Genomic DNA, 21,995 nt, shown 5'->3' with positions numbered 1-21,995 from the left:
AATGGTTACTGTAATCACCATCTTAGATCAGTGTGTTAGCATGTTAACATTTGGTAATTAGCACCAGGCACAAAGTACAGCTGAGAATATAGTATATATAGAATATATTGTTCAAATGTATGAATGATTTATACTATATTTAAGCTATAAGAAAAATTTGATATCTTGTTTTTTATTGAATTCCACACCACACCTTTAAAAGACAGTCTAAAATATGTATAGGCTAACTATATGTAAGAAGTACATTAGGCATAATCAGTACATAAAAATAGTGCCTTTAAACATTAGTTACCATTCAATTATATGGGTGAGATATGGAGTTAATAGTTTATTACTACAGCGTCTTGACAACAATCTGCTCTCCTTACACCTCTGGATGGTGTTTGGGGTCAGCCGGTGGCAGCAGCTGAAGGAACATACAAGTACAACAGAATGAGAAAGACAAATAATCATTGAATTATTAAATAAAAGTTATAATTACACTTGCAGGAGACTTGTGTTAATGTCATCATTAACTGTACCTTTGTCTGCTATAGCCACCTGCACCTCTGTGACAAAAAACAGAATAAGTGAAAAATAGTCTTTGAATAATTAAATAAGACATATTAAGATTTAAAGGAGATTTTTCCAAATGTTTTCAGTAATTGTTACCATACTTCTGCCTGTTACAGCCAAATGCACTTCAGAAAAAAATACAACAATGAGTACAACAGAGTGAGTAAGATAAGTAATGACTGAATTACAATATAAGGCTTGCAAGATTCATGTGTTAATGTTGTCATTAATGATTTTCATGCCAGTATCTTGTAAAGCAATCTTCACCTCAGTATAAAATCATTTTAAAAAATAAGAACAAACAACAAAATGAGTAATGTTTGACTCATTAAATAAGTGACTTAAAATGGATAAAGTGATCATTAAATGGATAATAAGTGATAGTTAATGGAAAGAAACCAGATACTTTCATTCTTTATATGATTTACAGTTGCTTGGGTGGTTGAGCGGATCCTTTTTAGGGTTGTTGTGTTTTTCAATCCCTGGATCCTTGTAAAGCGCACTGAGCCTCAGGCCACGATGGCAGATGTAGTTTTAAATGTCAGTTTTAAACTGGCTTCCATTGACACAAAGGAGCAACGGCAAAGGTCTGGAGGTCAAAGGTCAGGCTTGGATCAGAGAAAGTAGGATCGCCCCCTAATACCAGACCTCAAAAGGGGATTATATTGTATTTAGGGCTTTGGATGCCAAGACTATCTGTGGCCTCAGTAGTCCCGCCAGTCAAAAAAGGCCAGGCCTTATTGTTACAAAACCAAATCCAGTCACTGGATACAGATAGACCCTGGTGCAAGACGCTACCTAGGACACTACAAGCCCCGCCAGGCACAAAGGCTACCCATGGCATTGCCAGCCCTATCAGATGTAAAAAGGATGAGTTACAAAAGCCCTGCCAGACGCAAAGGCCAGCCCTCAGGCTTTCAAAAACAGAATCCAGCCACTAGATAAAGATAAACCCTGGTGCAAGATGCTATTGAGGGCACTTCCAGCCCTGCCAGATGCAAAGGCCACTCCTCAGGGTTACAAAGAAAAATCAAGCTACCAGATCCTGCTGTTTCCAGATGGTCAGTCAGTCCTGCATTATACAGGGTTGACAATCCTTATCTGAGTCGTTGTCGTTATACCACCATGGCCTCTCGGGAAAAACCTCACGGTGTCTCTCAAAGCTCCTATTTGTAAAGGACCCAGGGCTAGACATTGATGGAGTTGGCTCTTCTGAGCTGTCTGTCTGTCTGAGGCTATCTTCACAGCTCCCTCTCGGCCTCTTAGCAGGATGCATCTCCCTGTCGCTCATCTCTCTGCTTCTCTTTGTTGGGGAGAAGAGGCCAGTTGTTGAGAGAGTCAATCTTCTTCTCTGAGGCTTTCCTCACAGGCGGAGTGTTCTGAAAATGTGCTCCATTCATCATCATCATCAGGTTGTTCCAGCTGCTCAGGAAGTTCAACAAGCTGACGTGGAAGTTCAAGATGTTGCTCTGGAAGTTCAAGAAGCTGATGAGGAAGTTCAAGATGTTGCTCTGGAAGTTGAAGATGCTGATGAGGAAGTTCAAGATGCTGATAAGTACGACGCACAAAGTCAACAATTGTAAGAGGAACTGGTTCATCCCAGTACAGCCAAGGTTCCAGTGGTCGTAGAGCTTGGAAGGACAGAGGTCCAACATTTTCTTCCTCTTCATCAAACTCATCATCATCCTCATCATCCTTATCAGTAGCATTATCACCATCATCATCATTTTCATCATCGTCTTAAATGGACTCATACCCAGAGTCATCGCTGCAAGAACTGTGATGATATGAAGAACTGTAGTTCTATCAATGCATTTAAGACCAGACTGAAACATTTACTAAAGACCAATCAGCTGTGTGACCATTGAGTCACACAGCTGATTGTATGTGTTTGTGATGTGCTATGTGTAGCTTTGTATTTTGTATTTTGTTTGGTGTGTTCTGTGTGGGGGTTTTTTGCTTTTGTTTTTTTTGTTTGTTTGTTTGTTTTTTTGAGGGGGGGGGGGGGGGGGTGCTTTTTACTGTTTGTTGTTGTGCTGTTGTATGTTTTTTGTCGGGGACTACAGATGCAAATTCGCTTCAAGCTAATTCTGGTGCACTGCATCTTTAATGTTTCAAACTGCACACTGTCCCATTCAATAAATATATAAATCAACGTAAGATGATTAAGAAAACACACAAAAAATGTTTAATCATAAAGATTATGTAAGCAACATCATGTACTTATTTCACATAAGTAAGAACATGTTGCTTCTCAGAAATTCTTACCTTAACCTTACCTTATAAAAACAACTTATTTGGTTCCAGGCAACATGTTGCCTTGCCCAGTCCCCCTATAAGATATGACAATTGACAGACGAACAAGGCAAACAACGAGAAAACCAAAGACCAAAGCGAGGCATTACGAGACATAATAAAAGACCGTTTTCTGATCATGAAACCATGTGATAAAGATAGGGGGATTTGTATACTTCGACAAAGTCAGTGGCAACCTTTACATATATGCAGTACAGGTTCATTCTAAAAACAGAAAAGTGGAAAAGGGCTTCTATAAAATAACATAAACGTCTGAGCCTCTGTGCACATATAGTCACTTATTATTCTCCCAGTTTATGAGTTGCACATCATGGAGCGTGCAGGAGCGGTGGCATCCTGGACGCACGACGCGCACATTCAATCACACGCACACTTGCATGACAAATCAACAAATACTCTTCTCTTTTCTCACTCGGAAAGAAAATATATTTCAGTGCTATGAAAATGAATTACCATGTCAAGTGTGGTTAAATGATAAGGGCCCCTATCTGATAATAAATGATTACACTCAACAGTTCTGGCTGTAGGTCCAAAAACAGACACCTGAAGTTTACTTTGTCTCCTTCAATCACACTCATAACAACATGTGATGGTGCGTTTGGAGGAATATGTGAAAATGAGTTCACTGAGAGGACAAACTTTGACTTTAAAGGTACTCGATGCTTCGGATCCATTTAAAACAACTCAGCTGTCCACACAGAGGAAACGTGCTCTGGTTTGTTTTGATGCTCTCTGGTGTTCAGGTTTTGCAACCGGTTCCATCGAGTCAAGTCCGAGTGCAAAGTGAGAAAGTGGAAAGTTCTGCAGATGTTAAATGACCTCGGTCTCATATCACCGTTCGGTTGCCATGACTCCACCTATGAGTCAATAAATCTGATATATTTGTGTTATTACATTTTCTATATATTGATATAGTTTAACCTATGAGTTTAACATGCTGACTGATGCTTTGCTGCTTTGAAACATTCTTTAAAGAGCTGCTGGTGCTGCATCAAATAGCTACTGTTGTATCAGAGTCAGCAAACTTTTTCATTTACCAGCAAATAATAATAATAATAATAATAATAATAATAATAATAATAATAATAATAATAATAATAATAACCTAATTTGTATAGCACCTTTCATACAAGAAATGCAGCTCAAAGTGCTTTACAACAAAAATTACATGACATTGTGCTCAACCCAACTGTGTTTCTAAGCTGTAGCTAGGTTGCTGCAAAGATACTGTAGTTTGTTGCCAAGCTGTACTAAAACCTGGGACATAATAGGTGATTTGTTACATGTTATTTTCAAGTACTTCATTATGATTAATCCTGAGAGGAGAGCAAAGGCCAGCTGGGGAAAGTAATACCTAAGAAGACATGCGAGCTCACAGTGAATCCTCATCACCACTCTTCTGAAGAACTTGCCTGAGGAACTTTTTTTTGTCTACCTTCTGAAGAAGCCTGGATGCCGACCTTCTGCCAACAGAGGACATTCGAAGGTGTTAAAATGGTGGATCCTGCAATCTGTTTATTTATGCTTTTATATTTTATAAACAGTAGTTTTCAAAGGAGTTGCTGTTAAGACTCATGACTAACTTTTACTGGCAACTCAGGATATTATAATTAACAGATTTACATTGACCCCCCTTGAAAGGGCATAAACCTTGAGAATTATTTTTTTTCGAACACACATACTTGAATATACTTGGCATGTTTGAAAGCTTCTGAATAAATGTTCAGTTCCATAAAGCTGTCACTTGTCTCATCTTCTGTTGTGCTAGATGTTAAAGGTGCAATAAATGACACCGAGCTTCACTGGATGTTAGCAAACAACTATTTGCTATGTAAAGATGTAGTGAAGTAATGGCAACCTGAGCAGAGAATGAAGTCACACTCCCCCTGTGTGTGTTGTAATCTGAGTTTCTGTGTTCTTTCTTTGCATGTGAGTGTGCATGTTAGTGCGTGTGAGTCCCCCCCCCCAACTTTAAACAACACAGACGTTTGTTTTGGTCTGAGATGTTGGTGCTATAGTGCAACATCTAGTGGCTGACTGTCGTGTATTGCAACTTATTATGTGTTTTTAAATGTAAAACTGAGCTGATCTCATTACTGGACCATTAAGATTGAGGACACATTGTTATTTACAGTAAATGTCTGCAATTTAAAGTTGTTTTTATTAATATGAATAAGAAGAAAACACTTACAGTAAAAACTGCTCATGTAGATTACAATAGCAAGACTGTAAAAATACATTATGTTACTGCAGGCCTAGTTACAGTATCAAACTGTAAACCTCACATTCCACAGCAGAATATTGTCATCATTTTACAGCAATTAACTGTAAATTGTGGTAGTGACACTGTAAGAAACAGTAGTTTACTGTAATTTTACAGGGAAATTTTTTACAGTGTGGCACTACATGGACCAGCAGTGAACCACTATATCTTTCAGAACTAATTAGAACGTATGAACCGGCACACACTCTGCAGCCATAAGATCAGGAACTCTCTTCAATCAATGTTAATCAGTGAGCTCTCCAATCTTAATCATTTTATCTGTGGAATAAACATGCTACATCCCTATGACTGAACATTTAGAATAAAAAGATTTAACATCAGTCAAAAATTTAACCAGTAGTTCCAAACCTCATGGCGTAAGAAAAGCAATGTCACCAGCTGCATAGGTTTTCACCAAATCAACTGTTTTATTTGAAGAAGAACCCCATAATTCACTAGGAAAACTATTCAATTTTATTTATTTATAACATTCAAGTCTACTATAACTATCTTGACTGGTCTCAGACTGATTTTGGTCCCAACCCCCAGTGAGACCACTGCATTAAATTAGATTAAATTAAACCCTGTTATTATGATTACTATGATTTGCCACAACAGGTTTAAACAACTTTTTACACTTCTTCTGAATAAGGATGACATTATTTAGTTATGTTTTAACACTATTGCAAAAAAAATTTGTGAAGTGATAACATTAGATTGCTATTGGTAAATGGGATACATCAAAAGTATAATAGAATTTATCGAGTAATCAAGTATCATCAGGAAATAACCATGTTCACCAGAATCTGTGAAGCAAATGAAATCATATTCTGTCCATCACCACTGTTAATTTGTAAAAAGGATCACAGGACAAGTCTAATCAGTGTGACTGACAGGAGAGATGATCAGAGGGGCAGAGTTTTTACCACCATCATTATTACAGGGACTAAACATCAGATAGAGTTTCTCAGTGAAGTTACAGTCAGTAAAGGAGTAGATAAGAACTGCAGCATCTACATCATAAAAGGAGACCAGACCCTCCTCATAATCCACAAACACCCCCACCTTCTGAGGTTTTGACTTCAGAGCGAGAAAGACAGGAGGGCCAGCAAGAGCTTTGTACTCATTTTCATTTCTCACATTAATGACCCAGATGCCACTGTTTAGGCTGATTTTTCCTTTCCTGTTGATTGACTCTCTGACCACTCCTAAATCCCATTTAGTCTTCCCTTTAACCTGAACTTCATAGTAAAATCTGCCTGAAGAGAAACTTTGCTTTCCCAAGACAGCATTACAAACAGAAAATCTCTGTGGATTGTCTGGGACATTCATTTGTATGTCACTACATTTTACTTGTTTCCCATCATCAGACAGGATGAGATAGGGACTTGCAGTGTCAGAATCAAGAGTAACATCAACTGCATACTGCTGGACCCTCTTCAGCTCAACATTAGTGCACAGCTTCTTCACTTCTATATCAAGTGTCTCCTCCAGCTGAGCCACAGCTCTCCTCACAGTCTCCTCATATGATGACTGAACTCTGACCTCTGTCCAGTCTTTGGTGGGTGGAGCAGGGTTCAGGGATGGGAAGCTTTGGAGGAACTGGAGGTGGTCTTCAGTTTGTGAGAGCTGCTCCACTTCAGCACTTCTCTTCATCAGCTCAGAGATTTCCTCTTCAAGCTCTTTGACAAAGCCTTCAGCCTGTTTCTCTGTTGTTTTCTGCTTCTCTTCAATCATGTCAATGAGCTGAGCCATACCTCTCTCAACAGACTGGATCAGAGCAGTGAAGACCTGCACACTGGCTGCTGTCTCTCTGTCTGCATCTTCCTTGCTGATCTTCACTGACTGTTTGATCTGTTGAATCTTCAGTCGTCTCTCCTGGATCATCTTCTGAATTCCAGCCTCTGTTTTCCCCAGTTCAACCTTCTTCCCTTCATATTCTTCTATCACAGGAACAAAATGATGAAATATGTGACTAGACTCAGTGCAGAACTGACAAACACATATCTGGTCAGTCTTGCAGAACAGCTCCAGAGGTCGATCATGCTTCTTACACATTCTGTCTTCCAGGTTCTCCACAGGATCAATCAGCTTATGTCTTTTCAGGCCTGGGATTCTCTGATGAGGCTCCAGGTGAGTTTCACAGTAAGAGGTCAGACACACCAGGCAGGACTTCACAGCCTTCAGTTTGGTTTCAGTGCAGATGTCACAGAGTACTTCTCCTGTGTTGGTCCATTGTTGCTTTGAGCAGCTGCTAGTTTTCTTCCCAGCTGACTGTCTGAACTGAGCAGCCATCTCAGATATGAATGTGTTGATGTGCAGCTCAGGTCTTGTGATGAAAACCTTTTTACACAGGGGACAATCATTTCGGACATTTATATCCCAGTGTTCTGTGATACATTTCTTGCAGAAGTTGTGTCCACATGGTATGGTGACTGGATAAGTGAACACATCCAGACAGATGGAGCATAGAAACTGATCTTCAGATAACAGACTGCTGGCAGAAGACATGTCTGAAAAACCAAACCAAACCAGAAATTAAAATGAATCTTTAAAAGACAACACTTCTTAATGACAACCTGTAAATAAATGGATACAAGTGGAATAACTGGAATAATAGGAAAAGGTTGAAACACATTGACACATGACTTTGTCCTTCACCTTATATCTGAGTCTAAATAGTGTTTGAATGAAAACTGTACATTAAAAAGCTCAACAATGGTATTATTTATAGAAGTTCTGCTGAACTGTATTAGATTGCACAAATCAGGTGTTGATATAAAATGACATGAGGGCAGGCAGGAAATGGTGAACCAGAACACATAGAATGCACAGACAACAACTTACTGAAGATCAATCTAACAGATTTAAGAGACATAAATTATCAATCATTATCTTAATTTTTAATAAACTAATGTATGAACATTTATTCACTATGATTGGAAAATGACACAAATGATACCTTAGTATTATCACTGCCCATTTATTAACATTTGTGTATTTCTGAATATTTGTCTTTGTTATTGTATGCTGGACTACATCTTTTATAAACCTTCTTTACATTTTCTCTAATAGGAGATCTGGTCTATATTTTCCTGTTACTCACAATGTATTTATAGCTCAGACTCTTTTCAGCTGACGCCCTGCTGATAAAAGCATGTTGGCTTCCATCATTCTCCTGTTAGTTCAACTTTCTTTTTGAAAATTCAGATATTCAAAACTAATTTTTGCCCTTTCAACATAAGAGTGTCTTGAACAGCAGTGGCAACATATTTAGACTATCTGTGCTACTAGTAGGTAGTTAAAGTTAAACTGAAACTCCTTGTTGTTGCTCTTTTCTTAAACACTATATATATATATATATATATATATATATATATATATATATATATATGTATATGATCTACTGCACTCACCTGTGTTTGTATAAGGCTGGAGCAGGTTTGTTAACAGGCATGAAGAAGTGGGTTGTGTTTCTTTTCTTTTCTCTTCAGTAACTGTTAGATTCTGCAACTTTCATTTCTGATGTGACACTGAAACCCTCCCCCTATTCTTCCAGTGTTGCTCCGCCTCTCACTGTACTCACACTACTAATGTGTTGATTCAAATCCATTTTTCAACATCATGTCTTTTTTTTTTTTTGTCTACCTTTATTCACTGACAGCAGGAGGGCCCCGTTCACAATCACACAGTCACACACATTCACACCAGGAGCTGACCAGTACAACCACAGTCTGACCTGATGGAGCAGTTGGGGTAGAGGGCCTTGCTCAAGGACACCTCCACGGAGGTAATGAGGGAGGGGCAAGATTTATTTGGTTATCACTTTATATTAAAACTTCCTGAAGAGATTGATATGAATAATATTGCATACTTGAAATATTAAATATCATACCCTTTTATCAATGATTTTGAGAGATATTCCTTTGTTAATGTTTAGCACCTGCTTCTAGATATCTTGATTTAATAATTTTATTAATTGCATTACTCCTCTCAGCTTCTCAGTGTGTGATTTTTATCATCACCTGAATGTAATCATATTACTTATTTATTCATTATGTGTAAATTAAATAAAACCAACAAATATTTGAGCTCCTCTAAGTCATGTACAGTATTACATTTAACTGAGTCACAGGACGGCCTTATTAATCAAGCATGTATCAGTGAGTTCTGATAAACCTCCGCATGCTTGCAGTATCAAAGGGCACTCGGTACTGTGGCACTTACTGGAAATTCATCACACAAGTAGGCACTTGCAAATACTGCAAGTGTGGATATTAAGACAGAACAACAAGAGACAGAGACAGAGCAGTACTTTTTCATAAAAAAGTTCTTTACCCAAATAAAATTCAAACACCAAGACTTCTAAACACTCACAGTCAAAGTCAGTCTTATTTTTCGTACTGTGGTGGAAATTTACTTAGAATGTGTTACTGAAATGCTGAATCATTGTAGGCCCTTATTAGTGTGTGTTGTTCTTGTTGTTCTCTGTGCAGGGGTATAAGACAAGAGGTGTTGCTCTTTAAGTTTTTGTATATGCAGCATTGTATGTACAGCATTCTGTAACTGCATTCTGTGTGTGTACAATGGCTCCCTGGGAGAGACTGACCGACGACTTGTGTTTTATTATTTTATTATCCATCACTTATCTTTTATAGTTGCATTTTGAACTTTGTACAACTTGCTCTGGCAATAAAGCACTTAATTATGGTCGTGCTGATAAAGCAAATTTGAATTTGTTTGAGAGAGAGACAGAGAGAGAGACACTTACTGACATCCAACCTGCTGAAAAGCTCTTGAGCAAAGTACACTATAGATCCAGAGTTACTGTTCTGGTGACCTCATGGAAAGAAATAAAAATGTAACTGAGTGCTGCAGTCTATCAGTCTTCTTTGTTTGTGTCCTTCTTCCTGTGTAGCTGTTCATGAGACAGCACACAGCTGCACCTCTGTCTTCAGTTCATATAATCATCACAGTGTGTGAATCACTGCATGATTTTTCAAAAGTCAGAAGGACAGAACAGAGGAGCTGCTCTTAAACAGCAAACTTCAGGTGATACACGACATTTCTGTTACCATCAGCTCATCAGATTCTACAGAGGACCTTCAGCTGATGGATCACACCCTCTGATGGCCATATTAAAGGTCCTCACCTCAAAGCAACAATGGCTTATATTAGCTGGTAGCATGCATGTCTTATGAGCTTATCAGTGTGAAATAGACAAGGTCAATTTCTGAGCTTAAACCTTGAGAATAAATCAGTTTCCAATCTTTTTATAAGTCAAATATTAAATCATTTAAACATGCAGAAAATGGATGACACCCAAACAACATTTAGCTTTTCAATTATTTAAATACTTTTAATGTAACAGTAAGAGATTTCTATCTTAAATTTCATTCACTGCTCTGTGGCAATATTATTAAAATCCAACACCTATTTTAAGGAAAATGATTAAAGGGCCCCTCCAGACATGTTTTAAGATACATAGAAAATATATATCTTTCAATAATAATTTCTGTCTAATAAGGGTTTTTCCACAAACAAAAGCTCTATTACTTTGTTAATATCCTTTAAAATGGCATATCCTCTTTCTCCCTTATTGAAAAATCCCAAATCTAGGAATGTGTAAATATTTTTCATCCCAAATGTTTAACTGCTGGACACAAGGTGTCTCTTACTTCATTGAAAAGTCCAAATTCACAGTTTCCAAATGACATGTATGTAAATTGTGGACAACATTTGGCTCCCAACCAGTTGTGATGTCACAAATCATGCTTGTAGGTACAGATCTTAAAGTTAAAGTGAACACAGAGAAACTTTCTTCCTTCAGCAGATGAATGTGGAAACAAACTCTGCACATTCAAAATTCTGCACAGTGAAGAGAACATCACAGTAAAGAAACAAGAAGAACAAATGAAGTCATCAGCACTCACAGATAAATGTCTATCACTTTTTAATGATGCACAGCAGCAAAAAAAATGTACATGTTTCAGCTCCAGGCTTTCCTCAGCGTTACTGAAACAATTGTGGTTGTGAACCCTTTAAACAGCAGCCAGGAACCTGCTGGTGATTAAGACCAACTGATACAAATCATCTAAACATGCATCATCAGAAAACCAGAAGTAATAAGAAAAATTATAATAAGAAAATTCAAGACAATTGAAGCCATCAGAGGAGATGTGTCACATTATGTGATTACAACAACCAAATCATGACTTATTAATTTATACACTAACAATAAAAACAGCATGTATATGACCTCATCATGTGCAGAATCTCCATAAAAAGTAGTCTACATATGCATGTACATAAAAAAACATACAACCACCCTCAAGAGATAAATATTAGTCAGAAGAATATTAGTAAGAAAAATAGTGATCAGATAAAAATGAATAATAGGAAATATATCACATTCTGTGATTACAACAGTCTGATGAGTGACCAAAAGACCTATTCAATATATCACATATGTGATAGTAACAGTCAGATAAGTGACAGATAGATTTACATGTACAAACCAATCATGTACTAAACCTCCATAGAAAATACAAATGCATATGCATCATTACTACACATATTCACAAAAAACAAGACAACAGCAATTCTTTATTTAAGCCCCTAGGATATTCGTTTGTTTGTGGCATATTCAACATGCCTCTCTTTGGAGAAGTTTCCTCTCTCTATCACCTCCCCTCAGCAGTGGCCTAACAGTCTCGATACCCATAAAACATAGACTACAAACTCCATGGCCTGCAGAATTAAAGTGTTTGGAAACAGGAAACCTCTCATCTCTATTTCTGATATTACTCTTATGTTCAAAAATCCTAATTCTCAATTCTCCTCTTGCCCACATAACAAAACCCACAAGGACATTTTCAGATAGACTACATGTGTGGTCCTATATTTGATTCTAGCCCTGATTTTCATTTTTCTATCTGTGCGTGGATGTGAAAAAAAAAAACAAGTTTGTCCCTCAGATTATTTGCTTGGTAGTGAGTATGGGGGGGTTAACAAACTCTGGGGCCACTGGATAGAATACGCCGTGTTTTCTGACAATATTTTTGACCAACTGACAAATAGGTGAGAAGGTAGTAGACAAGAGCAGAGACTGTTGTTAAAGAGGGGGAGGATTAGGTGCTAGAAAGCTATCTCTATTGTTTCCATGAGCCTATTTGGAATTTTTTGGTCATAATTTTTTTCTCGGACTGGGCACACATATAACTGGCCTGTCTCTCAAACTCTTCCCCAGAGCTACAGATTCTTGTTATTTTTAAGCTCCTTTTCAGGCTGTGTGGATAATAACTTGAGTAATGTACATAGATCCACTTCAAATTTTCCCATAAACTAGTTGGCATAGTTAGGACTTAAAGGACTGTCTTTCTCAAACATGAAATTTTTGGTAAGAGCTATTTCAGACATTTTTCAAAGTAACTCCACAGATGGTGACTGTTGTTCCCTTGAACACAAATGATAATGTAAAGTCTCCAATCCCTCTTTATGGGGGTACATTCATGTATAAGCTTGCAATGTCCATCGTACACAAAAAATCAGAATCAATAATCCCACCAACAGACTCCAATTTCCTCTAAAAATCATATGTGTCCTGTACATAAGAAGGTAGGTGAGTTACCAATAATTTAATGTGAAAATCAATGAATTGGGAAATGTGCTCATTAAGAGGTGGGATTAAGGGAATGACATGATGTGGTTTGGGCTGTACTGTGTTTTTTTATTTTTATGATTCCTTCTTTTTTGTCTATTTATGTTTAAAAAATGATACAAATAATAAAAAAGAAAGAACAAAAAGTATTTATATAAGAGACAGAAGGGATGACATCTAACAAAGGCCCCTGTCAGGATTGATATGTCTGCTGCTTCTGAATCCATACAAGACTCACCAGAGTCATTACAGATCAAGTCTAATCAGTGTGACTGACGGGGGAGATGATCAGAGGGGCAGAGTTTTTACCATCATCATTATTACAGGGACCAAAGAATGGATAAAGTTTCTCAGTGAAGTTACAGTCAGTAAAGGAGTAGATAAGAGCTGCAACATCTACATCATAAAATGAGACCAGACCCTCCTCATAATCCACAAACACCCCCACCTTCTGAGGTTTTGACTTCAGAGAGAGAGAGACAGCAGGGCCAGTAAAAGCTTTGTACTCATTTTCATTTCTCAAACCTATTGCCCAGAAGCCTGTTTTAGGGTTTGCTGTGATTGGGTCTTTCCTATTGATTGACTCTCTGACCACTCCTAAATCCCATTTAGGCTTCCCTTTAACCTGAACTTCATAGTAAAATCTGCCTGAAGAGAAACTTTGCTTTCCTAAGACACAAGGACAAGTAGAAATTCTCTGTGGATTGTCTGGGAGTTTCATCCACAAATAACCACATGTGACTTGTTTTCCATAATCAGACAGGATGAGAGCTGCATGTGCTGTTTCAGGATCAAGAGTCACATCCACTGCAAACTGCTGGACCCTCTTCAGCTCAACATCAGCACACACTTTCTTAATCTCTTTGCTGAATGTCTCCTCCAGCTGAGCCACAGCTCTCCTCACAGTCCCCTCATATAATGACTGAACTCTGACCTCTGTCCAGTCTTTGGTGGGTGGAGGAGGGTTCAGGGATGGGAAGCTTTGGAGGAACTGGAGGTGGTCTTCAGTGCGTGAGAGATGCTCCACTTCAGCACTTCTCTTCATCATCTCAGAGATTTCCTCTTCCATCTCTTTGATGAAGCCTTCAGCATGTTTCTCTGTTGTTTTCTGCTTCTCTTCAATCATGTCAATGAGCTGAGCCAGATTTCTCTCAACAGACTGGATCAGAGCAGTGAAGACCTGCACACTGGCTGCTGTCTCTCTGTCTGCATCTTCCTTGCTGAGCTTCACTGACTGTTTGATCTGCTGAATCTTCAGTCGTCTCTCCTGGATCATCTGCTGAATTCCAGCCTCTGTTTTCCCCAGTTTAGCTTTCTTGTATTTATATTCTTCAATTAGAGGAACAATGCGGTGTTTCTTGTGATCTAATTCAGTGCAGAACTGACAAACACATATCTGGTCAGTCTTGCAGAACAGTTCCAGAGGTCGATCATGCTTCTTACACATTCTGTCTTCCAGGTTCTCCACAGGATCAATCAGCTTATGTCTTTTCAGGCCTGGGATTCTCTGATGAGGCTCCAGGTGTGTCTCACAGTAGGAGGTCAGACACACCAGGCAGGACTTCACAGCCTTCAGTTTGGTTTCAGTGCAGACGTCACAGAGAACTTCTCCTGTGTTGGTACATTGTTGCTCTGAGAAGCTGCTGGTTTTCCTTACAGCTGACTGTCTGAACTGAGCAGCCATCTCAGATATGAATGTGTTGACCCGTAGCTCAGGCCTTCTGTCAAAGACATCTTTACACACAGGACACTGACACTGTAAATCAATATTCCAGTGTTCTGTGATGCAGGTCTTGCAGAAGTTGTGTCCACATGGTATGGTGACTGGATAAGTGAACACATCCAGACAGATGGAGCATAGAAACTGATCTTCAGATAACAGACTGCTGGCAGAAGACATGTCTGAAAAACCAAACCAAACCAGAAATTAAAATGAATCTTTAAAAGACAACACTTCTTAATGATGATCTGTAAATAAATACAAGTGGAATAACTGGAATAATAGGAAAAGGTTAAAAAAGGGAAAAGTATTATCACTAATTATTGTAAAATAAATAAAGAAATAAAAAGAGAAAAGTATAAAGAAGTCCTGAAGTGTAAAAGAATTTGTCCTTCACCTTACATCTGAGTCTAAATAGTGTTTAAATATAAACTGTACATTAAAAAGCTTAACAATGTTATTATTTATAGCAGTTCTGCTGAACTGTATTAGACTAAACAAATCATGTATTGATATAAAATTACCCCAGGACAGGCAGGGAACCAAAACACATAGAACACAACAAGTTAATGAAGACCAATCTGACAGACTTTACTGACAGAATGATCCACCTGGACTCAAACAGGTAACTCCCAGTCAAATGAAAGACAACTATGCTGCCATCATGTGGCCATGAGAGGCTACTGCAGAGAAATAATATTATAGTATTATCACTGCCTATGTATTAAAATTTGTGTATTTTTGAATATTTGTCTTTGTTATTGTATGCTGGACTACATCTTTTATAAGCGTTCTTTACATTTATATATTACATATACATATTTATAGATCAGACTCTTTTCAGCTGACGCCCTGCTGATAAAAACATGTTGGCTTCCCCCATTCTTCTGTTAGTTTAACATCGCAAAAAGGGTTTTCAGATATTCAACACTATCAGTCCCTTTTCTTCGCCTTTTTGTTATAAGAGTGTCAAACAACAGAAGAAACACTTTTGTCTCCCTGTGCTGCTAATTGACAAACAGTTTGGATAAAGACTGTACTACACTGAAACTATTCCAGCAATCCAATAAACCTGAGGAATCTCATTGTTGTAGTTCTCTGTTTAAACACAGTAAATATGATCTACTCTACTTACCTGTGTGTTTATGAGACTGCAGGTTTGGTAAAGGCCTGAAGAAGTGAGCTTTATTTCCTTTGGAATGAAACAGATTCAAACTCTTTGGAAGCAGTGGGTTGCTTTAACTTTCATTTCAGCAGTGTGACACTGAAACACTCCCTCTATTCTTCCAGTGTTGCTCCGCCTCTCACTGCACTCACATTAATGTGTTGATTCATCGTTCACTTCTCAACATGATCACAGTTTTAATCTTTAGTCGTTGAGAACAGGAAGATCCTGTTCACACTCACATAGTTACACACATAATTACACACAAGAATTGTTTTTTCCCTTCTCCCCCACACTATCTAGTGTTTTTTAAGAAAGAAATCTCACTAACATGTCAGTTGATTTCATCCTAAATGTCTCTTTGATGGCAGCAGGGTTTCCGAATTGTTAAACACAGAGAGAACACACTGTGTTAACTGCCAGCAACAAGAGACAGAAACAGAGCAACAATTCCACCTACACTGCAGCCTGTATAAAGACATAAAGACAAGTTCTTTACCTAAATCAAACTCAAACAACAAAAAAATCACAGCACATTCAGGCCAACAGAAAGTTTAATATGTACTGTGGGGAAATTGACATTGTCACAGAAGCAGAAACATGTCAGACATATCGCAGCCTGAGAGAAAACCAGCAGAGCACAGGATACTACGCACAGTTCCTTCAAAATCTGACTCCTCTTTTTGTTTTAATTTGTTTTCTTGCTTGGTTCTCACCACAACCATTATATGACAATATAAAACCATAGTTCATCTTGTTGTATAGTTATTATTTTGTGTGATCTTTTTATATTTTTATGTATTATTCATTTGCAAAGATGTTTTTTTTCATTATAGTATAGTGTAGTCTAGTAATGTTGATGTATAGTGTAGTATAGTGTACATTGTATTGTGTATGTATATTGTATACAATGTAATAATGAACAAACCACTTGTCTTTTCTCTCTCATTCTGAAAGTATTACAGTTGCAGTGTAAACCTTGTACAACCTGTGTTGGCAGTACTGTATTTCATTATGTTCACGCCAATAAAGCAAATTTGAATTTAAGTGAGAGAAAAAAGAAAATACAGAAAGCGCATTCTTCAAAATGAAGTTTTCTGAAGTGCTGACATTATTTTTAGACAACTACAGCAGAGTGATGAGATGACATTAGCTTAGATTAGCAGCATTTTATGAATGAGATTGTTGATTTAACCACTGTAGGCATAATGTTCCAACAGTTCTCCTGTTTTGCCTTCTTGCCTGCATTAACTTTACCTTAACAGAATTTTTGGGCATATATGACTTTATAATTGATAGTGGACAGTGGAGAGGTGACAGGAAATGAAGGTAGAGACAGGAGAGATGACATGCAACAATGGCCCCTGACAGGACTCGTGTACATGTGCTGCTTTTGAGTCCACAACAACATGGAGTTTTCACGACCATCAGTATTGGAATAATGGAAGGGAAATTTCAAGACAACAGTAAGGCTGTCTGTGTTACAACCAGGGAGGGACCTTTTGAGGGGACTTTTACTCCTGATGAGGTTAACAAGTTTTTCACTAGATTCAATGAGCATGACTTTTCCATTGAGCATGCTCAAGCTCACTGGTTTCTGTCTCGGAGGGACCCTAACAACACATGTCCCCCCATCACTGTCACTGTTGACCAGGTTTGCCTTCAGCTAAAGTGACTTAGAACCAGTAAGGCAGCTGGTCTGGACAGCATCCATCCTCACACTTTGAGAACATGTGCTAAACAGCTATGTAAAGTGTTTCACCACATTTCCCCCCTCTCACTTTCTGTATCTAGAATACCAGTGATATGGAACACATCATGTATTATGCCAGTTCCCAAGAGAAACCTGACCGGGAGCTCAATGACATAAGACCTGTAGCCAGGATATCATATATTATGAAATATTTTGAGAGGGTTATATTAGAGCCCCATAACATGCAGGTCTGCCCATTCCAGGACTCCATGCAGTTTGCATATAGAAAAGGAGTTGATGATGCACAACTTTAAATATTACATACAATATACATACAGTCATATGGAGACAGCAGGTAGTTCTGTCCATATCATAACACTTTAATTTCCCTTTGGGATTAGTAAAGTACTCTATCTATCTATCTATCTATCTATCTATCTATCTATCTATCTATCTATCTATCTAAAAATGTGTTATGTATAAAAGTGTAAATGTGGGTATGAAATAATTCAGAAATTGAACTGACACAAAAGCATTTTTACTTGCTTTCTTCATTTTAATGTAATTTTAAAAATGTGACAGTAAACAGATTTTAAATTTGTGTCCGACTACTCTGTAACAATATTTCAAAATTCAATACCTCTCATATGTAAAATGATGTCAGTAAAGACAGTACTGATACACTATTGCAGACTACATTTGATTATATTAATGTATGTAACTAATAATGTAATTAGTACATGGAAATTGATATTTCGGCAGTAGGCTAATAGGATACATTAAAGACATGTAATGGGATATGCAGTAACAATAGAGTTGAGTAATCACAAAAAAAACAAACAACCCCCCCACCCCCAGGAAATTATTCATTCTGTATTACCATTATCTTAATTTGCCATTTTAAATGGCAAATCAAATGCAAGTCTAATCAGTGTGACTGACAGGAGAGATGATCAGAGGGGCGGAATTTTTACCACCATCATTAAGACAGGGACCAAAGAATGGATAAAGTTTCTCAGTGAAGTTGCAGCCAGTGAAGGAGTAGATAAGAGTTGCAGCATCTACATCATAAAAGGAGACCAGACCCTCCTCATAATCCACAAACACCCCCACCTTCTGAGGCTGAGACTTCAGAGAGAGAGACACACCAGGCTCATCAAGAGCTCTGTATTCATTTCCTTTCTTCAGCCATATAACCCAAAGGCCTGTGGCTGGGTTCACTGCAATATGTCCCTTCCTATTGATCGATTCTCTGGCCACTCCTAAATCCCATTTAGGCTTCCCTTTAACCTGAACCTCATAGTAAAATCTCCCCGAAGAGAAACTTTGCTTTGCTAAAACACAGGGACTAGAAGAAAATCTTTCTGGATTGTCTGGGAGATTCTTCTTCACATCACCACATGTGACTTGTTTCCCATCATCAGACAGGATGAGAGCTGCATGTGCTGTTTCAGGATCAAGAGTCAAATCCACTGCAAACTGCTGGACTCTCTTCAATTCAACATCAGCACACAGTTTCTCCATCTCTTTACTGAGTGTCTCCTCTAGCTGAGCCACAGCTCTCCTCACAGTCCCCTCATATGATGATTGAACTCTGACCTCTGTCCAGTCTTTGGTGGGTGGAGCAGGGTTCAGGGATGAGAAGCTTTGGAGGAACTGGAGGTGGTCTTCAGTGCGTGAGAGTTGCTCCACTTCAGCGCTTCTCCTCATCAGCTCAGAGATTTCCTCTTCCAGCTCTTTGATGAAACATTCAGCCTGTTTCTCTGTTGTTTTCTGCTTCTCTTCAATCATGTCAATGAGCTGAGCCATACCTCTCTCAACAGACCGGATCAGAGCAGTGAAGACCTGCACACTGGCTGCTGTCTCTCTGTCTGCATCTTCCTTGCTGATCTTCACTGACTGTTTGATCTGCTGAATCTTCAGTCGTCTCTCTTGGATCGTCTGCTTAATTTTAGTTGCATTCTCCTCCAGTGTAGCTTTCTTTTGTTCATATTCTTTTTTCAGAGGAGCAAAGTTATGTTTCTTGTGATCTGTCCTAAGGCACAACTGACACACACACATGTGATCTGTTTTGCAGAACAGCTCCAGAGGTCGATCATGCTTCTTACACATTCTGTCTTCCAGGTTCTCCACAGGATCAATCAGTTTATGTGTTTTCAGGCCTGTGATTCTCTGATGAGGCTCCAGGTGAGTCTCACAGTAGGAGGTCAGACACACCAGGCAGGACTTCACAGCCTTCAGTTTGGTTTCAGTGCAGATGTCACAGAGAACTTCTCCTGCTTTGGCTAGTTGTTGCTCAAAACTGCTGGTTTTCTTTTGAACTGACTTTCTGAACTTATCAGCCATCTCAGATAAGACAGTGTTAACTCGCAGTTCAGGTTTACGGTAAAGGAGTTCTTTACATATGGGACACTGGTGTTTTTCACTAATTTCCCATGCTTGTGTGATGCAGTTCATGCAGAAGTTGTGTCCACATGGTATGGTGACAGGACGAGTGAACACATCCAGACAGATAGAACACAGAAACTGCTCTTCAGATAGTAGACTGCTGGCAGCTGCCATATTATATCTAGACATGAGACCAAATGTGAAAATGAACATACTGAAATACATGAGTATTTCATTAAAAATTATACAATGTGAATGTTGGACTATCAGGTTATCCTCACCTTTTATCATATTTCATTGAAATCTTTGAACAGGAAGTGTCAACACAAAATGAAACGACAGAAACATCTTGAGAGCAGCTAAGATACTGCTTGTTTACACACAGTAAATATTATGTGCTGTACTCACCAGTATGTGCTGAACTTCAGAAAGCCTGGATAGTTTAATATTTGATAGTAGACACAGAGATTTTTATGCTGTGGTGACTCTTCTGGTGTCACTGTGAGTTACTTTCACTTATACCCGTGGAATGTGATGCTGCAACATTGCCAGTCATGCTCCACCTTTTACCCTTACCTGCAGGTAAACTAGTAATGTTTTTATTAGCTCTTTCCTTGTTTGGTTATGGTGATGAGTCACACATTTAGAACAAGATAATTTATCTTTTACATTGTCTAGGAGATAGAAGAGCAACTAGCAATCATTTGTGTTTCTGGCCACTTGAGGGATCAAAGTTTTGTATAGCAGCTAGATGTTTGAGTTTCTTTTATTGCTGAAAATGCTGCCTATCACCTGAAACTGTGTTAAGCAGAGCTATGTTGGTGAGGGAGGAAACCAAAACAATGAACTAAGAGAGACTAAAAAGCTCAGTAGAGCTCAGGTGAACTGCAGAATTGACAATCATTCTATGTGGGTTTTCAGAAAATACTTGACTGACTTAAAATGAAACTGACTTGTCAAATATATGATGTTTTTTCCTTTAACAGCAAATCCTTATACTGAAAAATGTTACATGTCAACTACACACTGTACATTCTCTCAATGAGAGATGCTGTGGCTAGAAACATGATTATGCTGCCACCTAGTGACTTTTATTGTGTCTCAAGCCGTTTTCTTTTTTTCTTTTTTCTTTCTTTCTTTTTTTTTTTTTTTGGTTGCTGTAGGCAGGGTATAATAATAAAAATATCATCCCAGCGCTCTAGAAACTTGGCTCCCTAGAGAATTCTCAGAATGCACTGTCAAATGCAGTGAGCGTCTTTGTACTGTGTGACTGGAAGTGACATAATTACACTTCCTCTGCTCTATCCTTCCATCTGTACCTTTTCACAGTGTAAAGTCACTAGTTTCAAAGTTCAAAATAGACTTTATCGTACAATGTGCAAAGTAAAAACACTGCCTAAATTAAACTGCCTACTAAATATAATTATCCTACAGTTATAGCTTAGAAGCAAAGAGTCACTTTTTATAAGTATCATAGAAATTAGAGTTGAAATGACAAGTCCTTAAATCACAATTACTTAGTTGATCAATGAAATGAGAAAATGTGCTGATCTGTTTCACATCATCAGCCTACAAATTGAACATCATATGGTTTTGAGGCGTTAATTAGACATTTGAAAAAATCCATTTGGGTTATGCAAAACTAGGAAGGTCATTGGTCATTATTTGGTACCACATAAACTGAATCAGTAATGAAGGGATTGGGATGAAATTGCTAAAATAATTAATAGATTCACCAATAGTCAAAATAATAACTTGATGCAACAATAACGAGATATAATGGTAGCCTATCAAGAGATTGAAAATGTCACTGTAACACTACTGAGTTCCTTAGAGGCAGGAGTTGATTACAAATATTGAGTCTGTGGTTTGCACTTTCTCAAGTCTGAGGAAATAACTATGATCAGGTTAGGCAGACATGTTGGACAGGAAACCTGCGTTACAAACAGAGGTATGGAGTTTGAAAGACATGGTCATTTATCAGGCAGGGAGACAATGGTAAATCATAACCTAATAAAAGACTAGAAGGCAGGATATCTTGGCCTACAAGATTAAAGGCCAAATCAGAGTCTATCATCACTAATGTAACTGAGTTTGTCCTATTGATAAAAATATGAATATGTCTCTGAAGAGACCATGTGCATGTTCTACTTCTGTATATAAAACTACTAACAGCACCAGACAACATTAATAAGTTAGCCTTAGTTCCTGTCTTGTGATAGTCCCTGTATTCAA

The 21,995-nt window shown here is 38.1% G+C and overlaps 3 protein-coding genes across 4 annotated transcripts; all 3 read right to left on the bottom strand.

The window, feature by feature from the left end:
• Positions 1-5,170: 5,170 nt before the first annotated feature.
• Positions 5,171-8,901, bottom strand: LOC137175773 (E3 ubiquitin-protein ligase TRIM21-like). The gene is made up of 2 exons (XM_067581654.1): positions 8,551-8,901; positions 5,171-7,647 (listed from the first exon to the last, which is right to left on the bottom strand). Exon 2 carries the CDS (start codon positions 7,643-7,645, stop codon positions 6,011-6,013), a length of 1,635 nt encoding a protein of 544 aa, XP_067437755.1. The 5' UTR covers positions 7,646-7,647; positions 8,551-8,901; the 3' UTR covers positions 5,171-6,010.
• A 2,169-nt stretch (positions 8,902-11,070) lies between these two features.
• LOC137176115 (E3 ubiquitin-protein ligase TRIM39-like) lies at positions 11,071-15,762 on the bottom strand. 2 transcript variants are annotated; one of them, XR_010925807.1, is made up of 3 exons: positions 15,650-15,762; positions 12,834-14,696; positions 11,071-12,737 (listed from the first exon to the last, which is right to left on the bottom strand). XR_010925807.1 is itself a non-coding variant. In XM_067582175.1 (2 exons), the coding sequence occupies exon 2, from the start codon at positions 14,692-14,694 to the stop codon at positions 13,054-13,056; it is 1,641 nt and encodes a 546-aa protein (XP_067438276.1). In that variant the 5' UTR covers positions 14,695-14,696; positions 15,650-15,762; the 3' UTR covers positions 11,071-13,053. The 2 variants fall into 2 exon arrangements, 1 of the variants encoding a protein (XP_067438276.1); XM_067582175.1 differs by having other exon boundaries at positions 11,071-14,696.
• A 2,210-nt stretch (positions 15,763-17,972) lies between these two features.
• LOC137175826 (E3 ubiquitin-protein ligase TRIM21-like) lies at positions 17,973-19,934 on the bottom strand. Its single transcript, XM_067581729.1, has one exon. It carries the CDS (start codon positions 19,932-19,934, stop codon positions 18,297-18,299), a length of 1,638 nt encoding a protein of 545 aa, XP_067437830.1. The 3' UTR covers positions 17,973-18,296.
• Between the last annotated feature and the right edge of the window lie 2,061 nt (positions 19,935-21,995).

This window comes from Thunnus thynnus, chromosome 23 (genome assembly GCF_963924715.1).
Source record: "Thunnus thynnus chromosome 23, fThuThy2.1, whole genome shotgun sequence".
NCBI lineage: Eukaryota > Metazoa > Chordata > Actinopteri > Scombriformes > Scombridae > Thunnus > Thunnus thynnus.
The sequence above is the reverse complement of the archived record's forward strand: the minus strand, read 5'-3'. Positions and strand labels throughout refer to the sequence as shown.

Excerpts from the sequence above, each read along its gene's own strand:
- LOC137175773 (XM_067581654.1), bottom strand. The coding sequence starts at position 7,645 with ATGTCTTCTGCCAGCAGTCTGTTATCTGAAGATCAGTTTCTATGCTCC.
- LOC137176115 (XM_067582175.1), bottom strand. The coding sequence starts at position 14,694 with ATGTCTTCTGCCAGCAGTCTGTTATCTGAAGATCAGTTTCTATGCTCC.
- LOC137175826 (XM_067581729.1), bottom strand. The coding sequence starts at position 19,934 with ATGGCAGCTGCCAGCAGTCTACTATCTGAAGAGCAGTTTCTGTGTTCT.